The 16317-nt window shown below is 36.4% G+C and overlaps 1 protein-coding gene across 1 annotated transcript in view; it reads right to left on the reverse strand.

Moving 5' to 3' along the window:
• Window positions 1-632: 632 nt before the first annotated feature.
• The window catches only part of NBEAL1 (neurobeachin like 1), a 71060-nt gene continuing 55375 nt past the window's right edge, over window positions 633-16317 (reverse strand). Inside the window, exons 39-55 of the mRNA XM_054381365.1 lie at window positions 16141-16236; window positions 15895-16019; window positions 14493-14633; window positions 14272-14402; window positions 12920-13029; window positions 12252-12369; window positions 11476-11573; window positions 11046-11162; window positions 10446-10535; window positions 9182-9291; window positions 8416-8588; window positions 7910-8004; window positions 5967-6083; window positions 5190-5351; window positions 4063-4211; window positions 3311-3446; window positions 633-779 (exon numbers count right to left, since the gene is read on the reverse strand). Coding sequence (XP_054237340.1) covers window positions 678-779; window positions 3311-3446; window positions 4063-4211; window positions 5190-5351; window positions 5967-6083; window positions 7910-8004; window positions 8416-8588; window positions 9182-9291; window positions 10446-10535; window positions 11046-11162; window positions 11476-11573; window positions 12252-12369; window positions 12920-13029; window positions 14272-14402; window positions 14493-14633; window positions 15895-16019; window positions 16141-16236 — 2070 coding nt within the window. The 3' untranslated portion in view covers window positions 633-677. The remainder of the gene's footprint in view (window positions 780-3310; window positions 3447-4062; window positions 4212-5189; window positions 5352-5966; window positions 6084-7909; window positions 8005-8415; window positions 8589-9181; window positions 9292-10445; window positions 10536-11045; window positions 11163-11475; window positions 11574-12251; window positions 12370-12919; window positions 13030-14271; window positions 14403-14492; window positions 14634-15894; window positions 16020-16140; window positions 16237-16317) is intronic.

Raw genomic sequence — 16317 nt, forward strand, 5'->3', positions numbered from 1 at the left:
CCTTTGAAGTTAATTCACGACTGTACTTTAAACAATTTCTATAATCAAGTAGTGCAACACAGATGTTCCTTGCAGAACACCCTAAAACTGGAACTACACAAAACAAGACAACAACAGCCATTTACAGGATCAAATGGCAATAAATTGTTCATTGGGCTAAAAATATATTGAAAAGGTTGTAACTCTCAGCTATCCCAATTTTGAATCTGACCACAGCAATTGCCAGAATTTTAATATACTGTTGGGGAAGTTACAATATCATCAAAGCAAAGCCAAATATCTTCTTTGTGATCAAGGAGCATCTGACCCTATTCAGCTTTAAATCAAATGCTACTTATCTTGAATTCAATTATCAAGCTTGGGTTTGGAGGCTTCAGTTTTGTGAGGTTTTTGTTGGGTTTTTTGTTTGGTTGGTTTTGTTTTTTTCTTTCCTTTTTTTTTTTTGAAACAGTTTTGGCAGCTATTTAGAGGGATTGAGCAGTGACCAAATCAACACAGTTAAGGAAAAATATGCAAGCAAACTACTTGCATGGTTACATATTCTTATTACTATACCTCTACCATAAGTTCATCTTCAAGACTTAGGAACCAAGCCCCTGAATGCTGAGATACACATTTAAAAGAACCAAAAGATTAAACATATTTCTGGAATCCATGAAAGAAGGTAGAAGCAGCAATCACTGGGAATCTTGAGTGTTATATTCAGTCTCTCCTGATGAAATCTGGCTGAGCCGTTTGCTTGATCCCCACAGCTTTCGGGAAAGCTGACCTGAGCGCATCTGTTTGAAAGTAATTCAGAGAAACACAAGGAGGGGGAAGGGATAAGGTGGATAAATTAAAAAGGAATTCAGACACTGATTCTGGTGAAATGCAGACACCACAATGTACTGCATAAATAAAAATTACACCAACAAAAATTATTTGAAAACAAACCAGAACTTACACTTCGGGATGATTCTTGGGACTGACAAAAAACAACAGACATAACGCTAATCACAGTCTTCTCAGATCTCAAATGGCTAAAGGGATATTGCCAAGTAATGCATACTTAATACTGAACCTACTTGAAATGGATTAGAAACAGAGTTTAGATTGCTATTTTGATAGGAAGGAAAAAAAGAGGTGAATGTCAAGCAAAACTAAACCAAATTAGAGGGACATTTTGTTTTAGAGCTTTCAAACAGAAATTGCTAGAAGTGAAAAGGAAAAGAAAACCAAAATGCAGGACAGAAATGGCAGAATGAAGGAAAGACAGAAAGGTTATCTCTTGGTGTCAAATCTATACAGTTTACAAAAGATCCTGGGTGAAATGCTCAGAGTAAAATTTAAACCAGAAATAACTCATACTGAGTATTCCGTAAGTAAACACAGATAACAGGCAACCAGAGGCCACATTAAATCCAGCATCTGGTAAGTCTGCCATCTGACAACAACTTGTAAAAGACTGTTTCAGTGTATTCCTTAAGTACAAGGCTTATGACTGGCCAGTAGTGATCAGCCTGACAGCTGATTAGGTTATGAAATGCCTTGTATTTAATAAATGAGATGCATGCCCAGCAGTTAGTATTAAAACCAAGCCTGCTTAGGAACTGTATCATCACAGCTGCAGCATTGTAGAAAAGGCACAGTGCTGACAGGGATTAATACTTATAGGTGATAATACCCCAGACTTCTTCACCATCTCAAACAGATAACTAATTGTCAAAAATACAACAACATTTATTATACTTGGCTTCATACTGGATACTGTCAATGCAGAAACACCAAAGGCCAATCATAATACCAAGCAGCATTTCACTTTGCACAATAAAGGACAGTTTCTCCCTTTATCCTGAGGATCAGTATCACCATCAGAAATGCAACACTGTCTTCTGTTTAAGGATAAAATTCTAGTAATTAATATATTCATTCCAAGCTACAAATAAATCAATCAACAAATAAATACCCATATACACACACTTTTCAAAGATATTGATTGATGCTATTATAGAAAACTAGAATATCTGAGACATAGTCTTGTGCTTTTTAATTTTTTTTTTTTAAAAAGAGAGAATCTATTTAGAGGGATATTAAGTGTGAAAATCATCTGAACTGTAAACATAAAATCCTGGAAAAGAGTAACTGGAAAGCCTCTACATTCATAAAAGGAATCCAGTCTTTGGAACAAAACTGTCTCTCCATAGTTAGAAAAATAGATGTGATTAAGAACTGAAAAAAAGAAATAAAAAGGAAAACAAAAAGCCTTCACTCTAATGATACACAAATTTCAGCCTTCAAAAGACCTTATGGAACAAGAAGCTTCAAAATTACAGTGACTTTAAAAACTGCTGGTACAAATATATATTTAACTACATCATAAGCAGTTTTTTGTCAATTCTACAGCAGGAAAAAGCTGTCCCACTAGAAGCCAGTAGAAACCTCCCATCCCCATGCTCATCTGCTGAAAGCATAATCAGGCTACCATTGTGTAACGTCTGTTTCAAATAATAAACTATGCATCTCCCAGCTGAAACATTTTAAAATACTGGCAATGTAGCTCTATGTTAACAATTAAAATATAAAATTAAATTAAGACACACTTTTCTGGCATGTACTAAAGGTCACACAAAAGTGATAATCACATTCTCAAATAAATGCACCGTAGCACAACAGATCAGTTTATCAAGAGAAGCAGGTTTAAGTTAAACCAAGTACTCTGAAAGTCATGACAAGAAGTACTGAAAGTAAAACCTATGTTTTGATCAAGAAAGATTGGGCATAGCTATTTGACAGATGGATGCTCTGTATTTGATATCGCATATGCAGGACCAACAAGTTTATATTCACCATATGGAACACAGAGCATATTGGGAACCTGCACAAATGATGCAATCAGAGACTCTTAACAGAAAGAAATATTCCCCCCCTCCATATCAGTCAATGCATATTAAAAGATACCTGTCAGAAAGCATTAAAAAGTAAAGAAAAGTAGTTTGCTCTCTTTCGTTTCCAATTTTCTTCTCGAAAATTATTTCGTCAAGAAGTGGCTGACAACACTAGCACATTCTGAAAAGGTTAGCTACTATGGCTTCGCTTATAAAGTGATAAAGTCTGGAAGTTAGTCCAACTGAGTTTCCCATCTGCGATCCCTACATACCTTTGATTCTTAAGTTCAGTAGAGCAGTCTCAAAAGTTATTTCTTTCCCACTGAAAACTGAAATTTGCTCTTAAATTTACCCTGCCATAGAGGAGACCTCTTGCTCAACTGGAAAGCAGAAATAAGTGAACTTCCCACTGTTCGGTAGAAAAAGTTCTTGACGGTGGGTTTTACCTCTGCTGGCTTGCCAACACCAACGATAATCAACTTGCCGTCCTCCAAACCAACAAGGATGTGGCTGTACTCCTTGGTGACGGAAATGCAGTGAATTGGCAGTCGCATGGCTAAGGGGGAGATGCTCAGACTCAGGCTGAAATGAACAAAAAACACACAGAAAGCACCTCATGTATTTGTTTCACACTGTGCTTTGAATCACACTGTGGTTAAAACTGTTGTCCACAGGATGTACTATAAACTCAAGGATCCAGTCTGAAATGTCAGTTATTGAAAAGGAAAGGTATGGATGGGCAAATCAGTAAATTGAGGTATTTTTACTGAAGAACAGTAACATTAGTCACACAACTGCCTAAGTGGCACCAATCACTCCCATTCTGAGAGACAGCAGAGCTAGCTCTACAGAGGGTAGCAGTTAAGTAGAGCTTAAAATTCAGTGAACTACATGAGGCTTGATCCTGCCAGATCCTGAGCTCCCAGTAACTAATCAAACATGGGGACAATCACAGCTTGCAAATGTCAGACACAGCTCTTCCTAAATTGAGATAAATGCCTCAGATTAATGGGCTGTGGTACAATTTCTCATTTTTCTCTGTTCCCTATCTTAGTTCCCCTCTAAACTTTTTTTTTTTTTAAGGAACACAGAGAAAAGCAATGTCTACCACCTACAGCACCAAGCAAAGTCCAATTACACAGTCCAATAAACCTCTATATTGCATCTCACTAATAAGCTACCAATAGTGGTACATTACCTGTAGAGATCCCGTATAGAAAGAAATCCCTGTAAGCTTCCCATCACGATATACTCGCCGGTCACACACATATCCGACACTTCCTCCTTCAGAGTCTCAGAACCCAGGTATTTTCCATTGACAGAATAGAGATGTAATGCATTCTTATCCTGAACAGATCAAAAATAATCTGTCACAGAGGACTGATGGGATCAAGAGTGTATTATTTGTATTTTTAGCTCACTAACAGGAATTAACTTGAGCAGTCACCCCCAGGCAGTACTGCTGACAGCGGTTTCCCTTGTTGAATGAAACAAGAGCCTGCATGCAATATGTATGTACACCAGGTCCTCTGGAAATTTTGTCTTACCTATTCAATTCCAAATTTTCTAGAAAAATCCATGGATTTCAAGGACAGATCCCTATTTTAGAAGGGTTTTTGTTAACAAAGAAAAAAGGAAGAGAGTGCTCTTATTTGCACAGAGAGGTCTAGAAGCTTTTTCTAGACAAAAAAAAAAAAAAAAAAAAAGAATTCCTGACAGATTAAAGTGAACATCACCATCTCAAGTTCTTCCAGCCTGACAATACCTTGGCCTCTTCTCTCCCCATCTTCCCAGTGCAGCTAGCATGCCTACATCCAATAAATTCATCTTCCAAGAAATTGCCCATGTTCATAGAAATGATAACAGCTTTCTCATTACTAAAGCAACTACACAACTAAGGAAGAGACAGAGTAAAAGTGATACTGTGAACCTGACAGCTCTTTCCAATTGAAACCTAAGAAAAATCAGTGGTCACTGGGCATCTTGCATCCAGAACTTACTGCTCCCCTTGTAAGCCTCTGTTTCTGTGCACAGTAAAACTTTCCCCTGGTTTTCCATTTCAAAGCAGCTCTCCCTGGAAGACTCATTAGTGCATGCTTGGCCATCTTCCTTGCAGTTTGGAGATTCTGATGAAACTTACACAGTATGTCTGCAGTAATTCTTTTAAGAAAATATTACTCAAATTGGCTAGCAAAGTGAAAATACAGAAACAGACAAAACACACTCAAAAAGTCTCATTACTTTAGGAAACAAGGATAAAGTTGGGTACATTTACGACTGAAGTCTTCAGCAAAAGAAACACAGGTGTTCTATGAATCTAAGTACCTTAAGAGTAGTCTTTCCTTCTATGCTGCTGTGGACAACTATATGGCCTTCCCAAGACACAGCCAGATTAGGAACAGTCAGCAAGAGGGAACTCTCACAAGGTGGTCGTAAAGTCCTCACATATTGACCTTTCCGAATAGTGCGGACAATAACAGTCCCATCCTGCAGCAGACAGACTTTGTGAAGTTCTTACTCAGCAGGTGAGTTACAACATATAGAAAGAGTATTTAAATACAGAAGGAATGTTTTGAAAGCACTTAAATCCTTAACTGGAGATAAGACTCCTGAGCATCAAGAACTACACACAAAGATGTCTTCCTTTCAAGGCCATGAACTGTAGGCATATGAAAAAACCAAATGCAAACAGGATATGAGATGGATGGGCAGATCAACCATTTCATAGGTCACATATATGAGTAGGCATTATGTGCACTAAAGTTGAGTTCAGCAGCCTGCCAGTGTAGTACAGTAAGGTAGTGCCTGAGTAAAGTGTTGTTTCTATCTGAAGCTTAAAATCTCCAAGTAAGTCCACACATGTTAAACATCATCTGTGCAGAATAACACAACATGGTAGCTAAGGCCTGTGCTGTGCAGAGCTGTTGGAGAGAGCCTGATTTAAGCAGGCAACAAGAGAGAGAGCACATATATTCTTGATGTGCAAGGCTGACAAAAAAAACCCCATGATATAGTAACATTTTTTGTATTAATCAACTTCAAACAAACTCCATGGTTTGCATAGAGAAGAGGCAAAGAAGAGAGAAGTATGAGGATGCTTACCCGGGATCCTGATACTGCCATGTCCAGTTCAGTGCTGATGCCAACACTTGAAACTTCATCAGTATGCCCATAGAGGATCTGTAATGGCTTAGGTGCCAGGCCTACAGGCACTCCTCCCTGAGAGTAACAAAAAGTGCAATGACACATTCTCTTGCAGCTGAAGGACAAACAGAAAATAAATTTCTGGCATCTTTAGTCTGGGTTGTGAGAGATGTATATTTGACACAGGCCAAAACCAAAGGCTTAACTCACCTATTCCAATTTCAACTTACTGCCTTTTATGTCAGCAGCCATATTTACTGAAATCACAAGAATAAATGAACATATAGATACTATGTGGATGTGAAAGACACAGTAATTTCCTTCTATCCCTTCAAATGTCCAGGTATGCAATGACCACAAGTGCCACCACAGCCAACCTTAAAGAAGCTGAAAGCTGTTTTGCTTAAAATCACAGCAAGTCTGTTCCACTTTCTAAGGAAAAGTAAGGAAATAATCCTTCTCAATGACTACCACTAGTATGATACACAAAGAAAATCTTGCAATAATATTAATTAAAAATAGTAATTTTCACACATGACCACAGGGTGTCAAAACAAGTTAATGCCTTTGTTCCAGTGAGTGTACTGTCCGCACAGAGTTATTCTCAAACCAGTTCTAATGCAAGACCTGTGCTTAGAGAGACAGCACAATATGAACTCCATTCTCATTTCTGCAACAACAATTTGACTACCAACTAAGCCTTGAAAGCCTGAAACATGCAGGAATGAAGAACAACTGTCAAAATACAGAGCTGGGGAAGAAGATGACAATGAAAAACACGTACAATGGAAGTTACAGTATGCAGTCCGTTGCTGGCACTTTGTAAACACTAAGTTAAAACTCTCACAAGAAGAATTTATGATGCATACAACATCATTTATCGATCCAGTCAATGCAAAAATACTTTAAAAATATTAAGAAGCAACAACTCTAAATGACTATAATCTCCAGAGGATGACTGACTTAACTCACACTGAAAAGATAAACCAAAAATTTCCAACATTTATACTTACTTGAGACAAAAACCCCAATAATACTATTGTGAGCACTAAGGTTTCATCTTTTTGACCATGCACCATTGATACAACGTTCTTGAAAGAATTATAAATACTCCTACCATAAAGAAAGCATCCATGAAAACACATGCAGTTATGCACCACTGTACTGGTTTAATATGCTGGGTTTAGTTCAGTGGTAAGAACAAGATGACCTGAACAAATGTACTGTCCATAACATGAACAGCTCCCTCTTGCAGTTAACCCTACTTGTGTATCAGAAATTCTACTTGCAATCCTACTTGCAATCAAAAATTAACATTTAAAATGCATAATGATAGAAAAGGCCTTACATTTTGAGTGTAAGTACACAAGTGCATCACACAATCACTTTCACTGTGTAAAGGCACAAGACCAACATTGAAAGAATTCTAGCACTCAAGGTAACAGACTAGTGTTGCCCTTGTTAACTCCTAGGGCAGTCATCAGTATTTCCCCCAGAGGAAATACAGTGCTAAAATGCAACTACTGGAGTGAACAGCAGTCTAGAAATGTAAAAATCATCAACTATAAACATTGCTCTGGTCTCAAACAATCTCTCTTCTTGCATTCTTCCATCTGTAGCATGGGGGATAGTATTTGCTTATCTTAAAAATAATCTATGAAATCTTGAAGAGTGCATCTAAAAGTCTGTATTTCTGCTGTGTGCATAACTAATGTATATAGAGAACATTTCAAACACACAAGACAACAGGAGTAACAAAATTACTATAAAATAATCTACTTTAGTTGACTGTCCTCCCTACAAAACCAAAAGAATGGAAATCAATAAATCATCATAGTAAAACAGAGAAGCACATAAAAGCATTCAGAAACTGCTTCTCAGAGCATGCCTCAATAACCTACCTGCTGAACTATTTGCCATATGATACAGGTAGTATCTCTGGAGCCTGAAATTAAATGAATTCCACAGTAGTCTATGGCCAAGCAGGTCACAATATCTAGATAATGGAAAGAAAACAGGTAGTTATCACACAGAGTGACAACATGCATGCAGTATGTCTACAAAGCATTCTGATTTTTAGTCAGCATGAAATATTCCTCTGTGGTAAGGGCTGATGAGACTGTAGTAAACAACAAAGTCATTGCACAGCCAGGTGAACCAACCTGACTTCATCAGCTTTGCTACCAAAAAGAGCAGTCATGCCTTATTTTGAAACTCCATTAAAATATCAAGTATTTATGTATAACCACAATTAAATATAATATTCTCCTGTTCTTATGCTGCCACTCCTTTAATAACTGTTATGCTTGTCTGTCCAAGTCCACTGGCTAAAATTCTTTCTAAAATGACCAAACATCACAGTGCAATAGATATACCCTTTCATTCAACAATATAAAGAATTACTAACCCATGTGCTTGATGTGCTGTCCAATCAGCTTGCCTTTTGTAAGAGATGTCACTCTGATGCTATTATCCCAGTGTCCTCCACTAAAGAGCAGTTTTGCATCGTGGGATACTGCAAACAACTTAGAAGTGATGTTCAGCCCTGGTGCAAAAGGACCACTCATGTTTCGTTGCGTTCTGTAGGCAAACGATGACCAGTTAAGAGTAACCTTAGTTAATATCAACATCTTTTGTATTTCCTACGTTCTTCAAAATGAGTAAGAGACTATACTTAATTAAAAAAAAAAAAAAAGTGAAATTCATTGCTATCAGCAAGGGAAAACAAGATTTCACCTTAGATCTTGTCAATCTTTTATGCAGTTTGATTCTCTATGGATAACTCATGTGCCTATGAAGTACTGTAACATTAAAAAAAAAAAGGAACCCAAAGAAACAAAAGCCACCACATATACCTGCATTATAGTGTAAGAAAGTATGAAGACAGCCCATCTCAGATTCCAAGATGAGTTTTTATGATTAGGTTTTATGATTAGAAACAAAAAACAACACCTGAAGTAGCTCTAAGAATGGAGAACCTTGAAATGCCTCTTACATAATCCTTTACCAGAACAATACTACAGACTAGAGGTAGTATTACTGAACTTCAGAAGATGCATTCTTAGGTGAAAGCTCAGACAATGCAAAGAGCACAATCCACTGATTGTTGGACAATTGCTGTATTTTTTTATGGTGGATGTATTCATCTGCACCTCTCCTTATCTTTTGCTTACTTGGGATTTGTCACTGTTGTATCTCTGATGAATGTAAAATAGTTGGAGATATTTTTGTCATAAGGTAGCCATCCATGAGTTCCAATAATGCAGTTCAGACTTGCTGTTACCTACAAAAGTTTGATAGAAAAAAAACCCCATAAATTAAAAGCATATTTTGTACTTGCCTGTGATGGTAATGCAGTTGCAGAAAATAGCCTTCCTGAGAACTGACCATAAGGGAGAAAAGCACACGTGCCTTACTCCCTCTAACTGTTCTGTGGATGACTCAATCCACATGTGGCACATATTACCAAGTTAGGAGAGTGTATGTTCTAGACAGGTCAGAGAAGCTCAAGGGGAAAGGGAGAAAGGAAGAGATAAAAATCCCAAACAGAAAAAACTGCAGCAAATCAATCCCCTCAAATAATTCATTTAGTTTAAGTGATTCTCTTCTTTGAAATAGTAATCATTATTAGTTAATGTATTAACATAAGATGTTTAAAAAAAAAAAAAACAACAAAACCAAAACCAACCACCATACTACAGTTCTATTTCTGAGAAAGTAAGAAAGGAATCGAAATATTAAAGATTATTTTCATCAGATATTTAGAAAAAAAACACAATGAGAATTTTAGATGTGTCCAAATGACATAAGAACATACCACATGAAGCTAGAACAGTAAGTTTGACCTACAAAGTCAGAATGCTGAAAAATAATATGCTTTCCTGCATAAGATATGTATTAGTGCACAGCAGCCAATACACAGACCTTATATACCGCTGTAAATACAGAAATACTTTCCTTTGTTCATCGCTTGGCCATCTGACCACAGTACCAGCACCTCTATTTGTCAGTCTGAAAGTTAATTTCAGGGCAGGCCTTTGGAGTACGTACACACCACATACAGTACAGTTTAATATATGGGTTGGAAAGTAATTATAAATGCAATTATAACATTAATAACTCAATTCTGTCATTTTAAAGCTGGACTGCGTTGCATTAGGAAATCAACTGCTGCCATGGAAGGGGCTCAAGTGGGCAACTTGCAATACACCTCACTACAACTTACACTTATGTCTCATCATCTCTTAAATGCATTTCAACAAATGAGCCTGGCTTCTCTACAGAAGAGAAATACTTAACTTAGAGCTGACATTGATTATAGGTTAAAGAGATACATCTGAACAGGAACGCTTAAGAACTGTTTCTAGACAACCGTGATGAAAAAAAATACACCTGTTTGACTGCAGTCTAAGAATAGTATTGACACATGCAACTCACCAAGATCTCTGGACTTCCCTGAGAAATGAAGGACCGTGACTGATTTCTGGGGACAACCGCTTTGACAATGGGCACACCATCACTGATTCCCTAAGAGAAAGGACATGGTTTTGGTCACATTATATTCAAGAGCAAAGGACAATCTAGAACCTGTAAAGAGTAAGACCCAAAGCCTCTGGAATCATTGTCAGATGTGTACAGTACTCTAAGGCACATGAACACACATATTCAGTTGATGCAGGTATGCTTTGCCACAAACCAGAAATTAAACCCTGAATCTTTCCTGAATCAGTGAGTTTAGCTATGAAGTTCAGTGAGTCTCCAGATACCGTCAGTGACATTTTCAGCTTTCTTGGTTTGGTGGCTCACTTATACTCAAACAAGACCCACACACAAGCAGCCATGAAATACAAATTTACGGGATTCAAACTCCATGAAGCTAACTAAAGAGACAGAGTTAATTTTATACACCTCACATTTTAAAGTATTTTCTTTAAATAGGAAGCAAGTTTACTTTCATCTAGGTTATGACCTTTTTTTCCAGTACATCAGAAGTTTCAGATTATATTTTAAACATTTCCAAGTAACACATCTATCTACCTCTATGAAGAATGACTTCAGTTCAGTGAGGTGCTGGAAGAGATTCAGAGTAGAGGTATCACTTTTAGTCAATCTTTGCACTACTTCTTCTGCTGACAGCCTTTGTGGATGGGGCTCCTAGGAAACAGTATTTGAAAAAATATCAAAATGAGACAATTTTATCCACCTAGTCAAGTCATACAAGATATTCAGAATCTTACTGGCAAATCCATAGGAAAACAGACTCTTAAGCACCTAATTTACCATCTTAAAGTAAATTAATGTATTTTGAAAACAGTATGCTAAATTTCCATCAGTGTGACCTTTGCAAATGGTAAAGACTTAACATTCCTAAAATTACAAACCATTATCTTTTCATTTTTTCAGAAGTCCTTTCTAACAGTTGGATTTAACCTCAAAGGCCTGATTGAGATGGAAGAAAGAGCTTTACCTTTAACAGCTGACAGGGAGTTTGCCCAAAATTGTTTATCATCCCCTCTAAAGCTTTCCTTTCTTTCTCGTCTGTTAAAGCATCCAAATCCACAGCCCCTGGATCACAAGCAGAATGATGAAGGGCAGAAAAAAATTACATAGTCCAGCAAATTATTGAGAACTGGTGTGGTCAGTAAATGTTGAAAAACCTAAAATTCTTGCAGCATTATCACTCTTTACTCCAGAAAAGCCTCCAAGCAACATCTCCACAGAAAATACCATCTGAAAACTGCACGTGGAATTTAAATTCTGCATGTGGAATTCAAAGAGTAAGTTCAAGAACTTGAAAGCTTTTGTTTTCTAAAATAAAATTAATATATTTCACATATGCAGTAAGTTTCAATATTTTTTGTTTTTAAGCAACTTGCTTTGACTCCTAAACCACAAGAAACCTCTTGCCACAAATACTTTTAAGCAAGCAAATGAGAAACAAAACAAAACCTCCAAGAACTTTTAGAAACAATATACAAGCAACTGAAGATCTTCCCTTTAAAACAACAAAAAACCCACCAAAAACAAACCAACTTTTTTTTTAAGTTCACAACTTCTGACCAAAGCATCAAATATTGTGGTTATTTAGCTATAAATTACAAATTATACTGCCATATTTCATCCATAATTCTGTGGCCTTAATATATGTTTCTGTATGGGATGGTCACAGATTCAGTGTTTTCTGTCTAATACTCAAAACCCACAAGTCTGATGACAATGACAAGAGAGCATACTGCTTTGTACCTTCGTAAGTACAATAATAGAAGACATTGAGTGCCTCCACTGCAGCTGGTCCCCTTTGCTTGTAGCCAAAAATCAAATCTATCCATTCATGAAGATGAGCAGAAACATACTCAGATTCCTAGAAGAGAAAAATGTTCTTTTAAGAATAAGAAAAGTACTGTTCCCTTCTTGAAGTATTTATTATTTGACATGAAAGATGTTTAATTCCTGAACTAAGAGTATCTACAAACTAGGTATTATAGCAATGGACAGGACAGAAGCACAATAATATCCATGTGTTAAAGGTAGCAACTGTCAATTAAGATGTAGCACATCTAGACTGCTAAAATTCAACTATGCAAGGGAAGGTCAGCTGCTACTTCCCTAATACCATACAGAATAACTCATAAAAAGCAAAGGAAGCCTTATCACTTAAACCCATCTTTTTCTCCATTTTATTTCCTAATGCAACAAATTTTCAAATGATTAGTATTTTCAGGCTCTTTCCTTTTTTATTTTTAGCATTCTACTGACATGCACAGTGCTTTTATAACTGGAAGTTCTAATGGTACTTGCAATGTCAGCTGTAACCACAACTGTAGTTCAAATGTAGTCCCAGTATTTCACACAGTGAAATATGCATGTATATTTTCTTTATCATTACTTCATAAATATACACATCATCTTACCAGAGCTTTCCTGTGTTTATAAATGAAGTCTTCTGGGGAGCGGGCCCATTTAGGGAGAACAACATCATTTACCACCTCCTTGGATATCTGAAGCTGACCTAAGTTAAAACCTAGTGAATAATTTGGAGAATTTTAAGAGTTACTAAAAAATATTTCAAATATCTTGATTTCTAAATAAAGATGAAAAAGTGTTCCTTTCTCAGTACAAAGGAAAGCTACTGAAAAAAATTTTAATGTACATCTCCAATAACCCTCCCACTGACACAGGAGGCCAAGTTCTGCTATTAATGTTTAAAATGTTAAATGATACAGGATAAGAATTGTTGAAAGCATCTAAATGACTTCAAAGCTGAAGTCCCAACTTTAAAAGCAGTGTGAATGTATTACACATCTCTCTGTATACATGTGTTAGCTTTTTTTTTTTTAACCAGGATTAAGAGTCCAAAACATTTCAATTAGTTTATTTATAAGAATGAAGTTACTTACAGTTTTAAATGATTATAGAATCAAGGCTTTCAAGAAACCTTAAATTCACACCAGCTTGCATGAGAACAACTCTAAACACTTAAATGATTTTTGAAGTGACTTGGCTGTTTCCAATTTTTGTAACTTAGAACTCTAGCAGATTGCAGCTAGGAGACTAAACTTGCAGCAGCACAAACATAAAATCCCACTTTTTAATTACATAACAGGAAGATAAACAATTCCCTGTGCAATAAATGGCTATGAGTCTCACTTCAGAATGTAGAACAATGTCTTTTCCATCAGCCTTACACATGGGTGAAACTGCTGCTATCTCCCTGGTTTTCCTTCTTCTGATGACTACTGAAAGCTAACATGGCTCTACAATCAAGAGTCTTAACACTGCACTGCAAGGCAATGGTAGGACGCAGAAAATAAGCTGTTTGCCTGTGACAAATAGAAGACCTTTCCTGTTTGAGTATGTCCAAACTCTATCAGTCAATGAACCCAGTAAAAAGAATAGTAATTAATCTGTATAAATGTTTGCTATTTAATCAGCATTAACTATTGCTAACTTTTTCAAAAATCAAAATGAGTATCTCTGATATTTTACATTAGGTAAACAACACTATTTTTAGCTATTCCTAATCCTGCAGTCTGAATTTTAAGCAAATTTTAAATATTAAGCATTTAGGCTACCCTCACACAACTGGTGTGCTCATTAAACAGTTTGGAGTAATCATAACAATTAAAAATAATTTCTACAATCATACTGCAAAGGTAAAAGAAGAAGTATTCCACAACATTCATAAATGGTCATAACAATTCTTTTCTGAATAATACAGGAACAGTTTTCTACATTCTCAAAATATTCTGAGCAGTCAGTTTACCATTTTGATTCTCCAGAAACTCTGGAAAGTAGAAGAACTCTGGAATAAGTTCCTTGACATCATTAGGGTTGTCCATGAGAGCCTGCCAGGTGGCAGGAATAGAGTGGAACTGTCTGTCAGCACAGTCAAATCTGTAGGTAAGAAAATTCAGGTTAGACTTTGATTGTGTTCTCAGTAAAAGGACCAAAAATAAAGGTGCTGCTTATTTGCTCACTGCATACCTGCCACTTTGAAGTTCAATGTGAAGTGTTGTGAAAGGTTCCACCCGAATGAGGTAATGCATGACACCAGCAGCATTTGAGTAATGTGTCCCATAGTGAAATTTGTCAATTATCCCGAGGGGATCCTCGAAATTTTCATATCTAAAAAAACCCAAATCTTTATAAACACAACTGAGCACTAGAGCTGATTTACATGTGGATTACACTTACTGTAGACAAGGATTCAAAAGAAATGATCACAGCAATCCGTAAGAGAAAAATACAGTAAGTCCCTTTAAACACATGGGAGTCTCATTCTGACTTAAAAGTGCCTTAAACAAAGACTGCTGAAAGATAGAAATGTACACTGGTTTGAAGCCTTTGCATGCCTGTTCTTATGCTCTTCCCTAGACATTTGTTATCAGCTGTCAGAAGCAGGATAGCTCTGATTTAGCATGACTATATACAACAGACAAAATATCCCACACCACTAAGCTGAATATTTATTATTGAAAGAACTTAGTTTCCTGAAAGATGTAAAACACATATAGATAGATAGATAGATTAAAAAAAAATAAAAGGGAGTGTGCATGTGACTGTGTCAGGATGCAGAAAAGAGATTAAATTTATTTAAACACTCATGCCCATTCCCTTTTCTCCTGGCAAAATCACTCTGCAGTACCATGCCACCCTCTGACACGTTCCTCAGTGTCACAAGACCAGTAAAAGAAATTATAGTCAGACATCCTTCTAGAGAACAAATTTCATTACAGTCAGGGACAGAACCTAATAATTCAAAGAAAATTGTCCATGGTCCAAATTTTCAGAAAAAAAGCTGGTTTTGGAAGATATCTGACAAGTGCAATCTCATATTATTAGACACCTACTCCCCACATTCGCAAAACTGGGAAGGATCACTACAGCAATGCATTTGTGTATGTGCTTCTCATTCCTGTCTAAGGAAGAGTTGCTAGAAGATGCTGAGTTATATTTTATTTCAAAAAATAATGATTTGTGCTTTTAAAAAAGAACAGAAAACAGATTTAGGATAAATGCTACCTCTCAACATCGGCATCTTAAATCACCAGTATGATTTCACATTCCTTATCTTGAAGCAGACATGAGACATAGTATGTCTCTTCAAGCTGCCAGGCCATTATACTAAGTGTTTCTACAGCCTTTCAGTTTTTTTATCTCTACCTCTGAGAAACAACTAAAAATTTACAACAGTAGGTTTGTCCTTCCAGTGGCATATAAGGTAACTCATCTGAATGCAGCAAGAATAACAAATCAACAACCTTTGCAAATGCATCTGTGATGTTATAAAACTAGCTTTTAAAAATTTCACCCTTACAACTTTATTTTTAAAATGTGTTATTAGCCTGGAGGCTCAGAAAAGATAACTCAGTGTTCAAATACATACTTCTCTTTCACAGCCTTTGCATTCTTTTCATTTACCACTCCTATGGGTTTGGAGAGATCCCTAAAGACTGCAGGATTATTCAAGTCCAGCTCTTCTGAAGTATAATCCTGCAAAATCCAGGGAAACTACAGAAAAAGGATTAGGAAAAAAAAAATTCCAAGATGAAATTTAAACTACATCTCCATCTTTCAGCATAGAAAAAAAATTACATACATTTGGCAAAAAATTAATTTATTTTTTCATTACCACAGGATACTGAGCAAGGTCATTGTAAGTTCGTCCTGCCATTGTGTTCAGCTGAATAAGGTAGTCAAAATTGGATATTTCTCTATTCACCCATTTCTGAAGAAAGAGGGAAAAAAAAAAAAAACAGCATGGAAGTCAGTATGTCAGATAACACTAGTGTCATTATTTATCTGCAAA

This window comes from Indicator indicator, chromosome 5 (genome assembly GCF_027791375.1).
Source record: "Indicator indicator isolate 239-I01 chromosome 5, UM_Iind_1.1, whole genome shotgun sequence".
NCBI lineage: Eukaryota > Metazoa > Chordata > Aves > Piciformes > Indicatoridae > Indicator > Indicator indicator.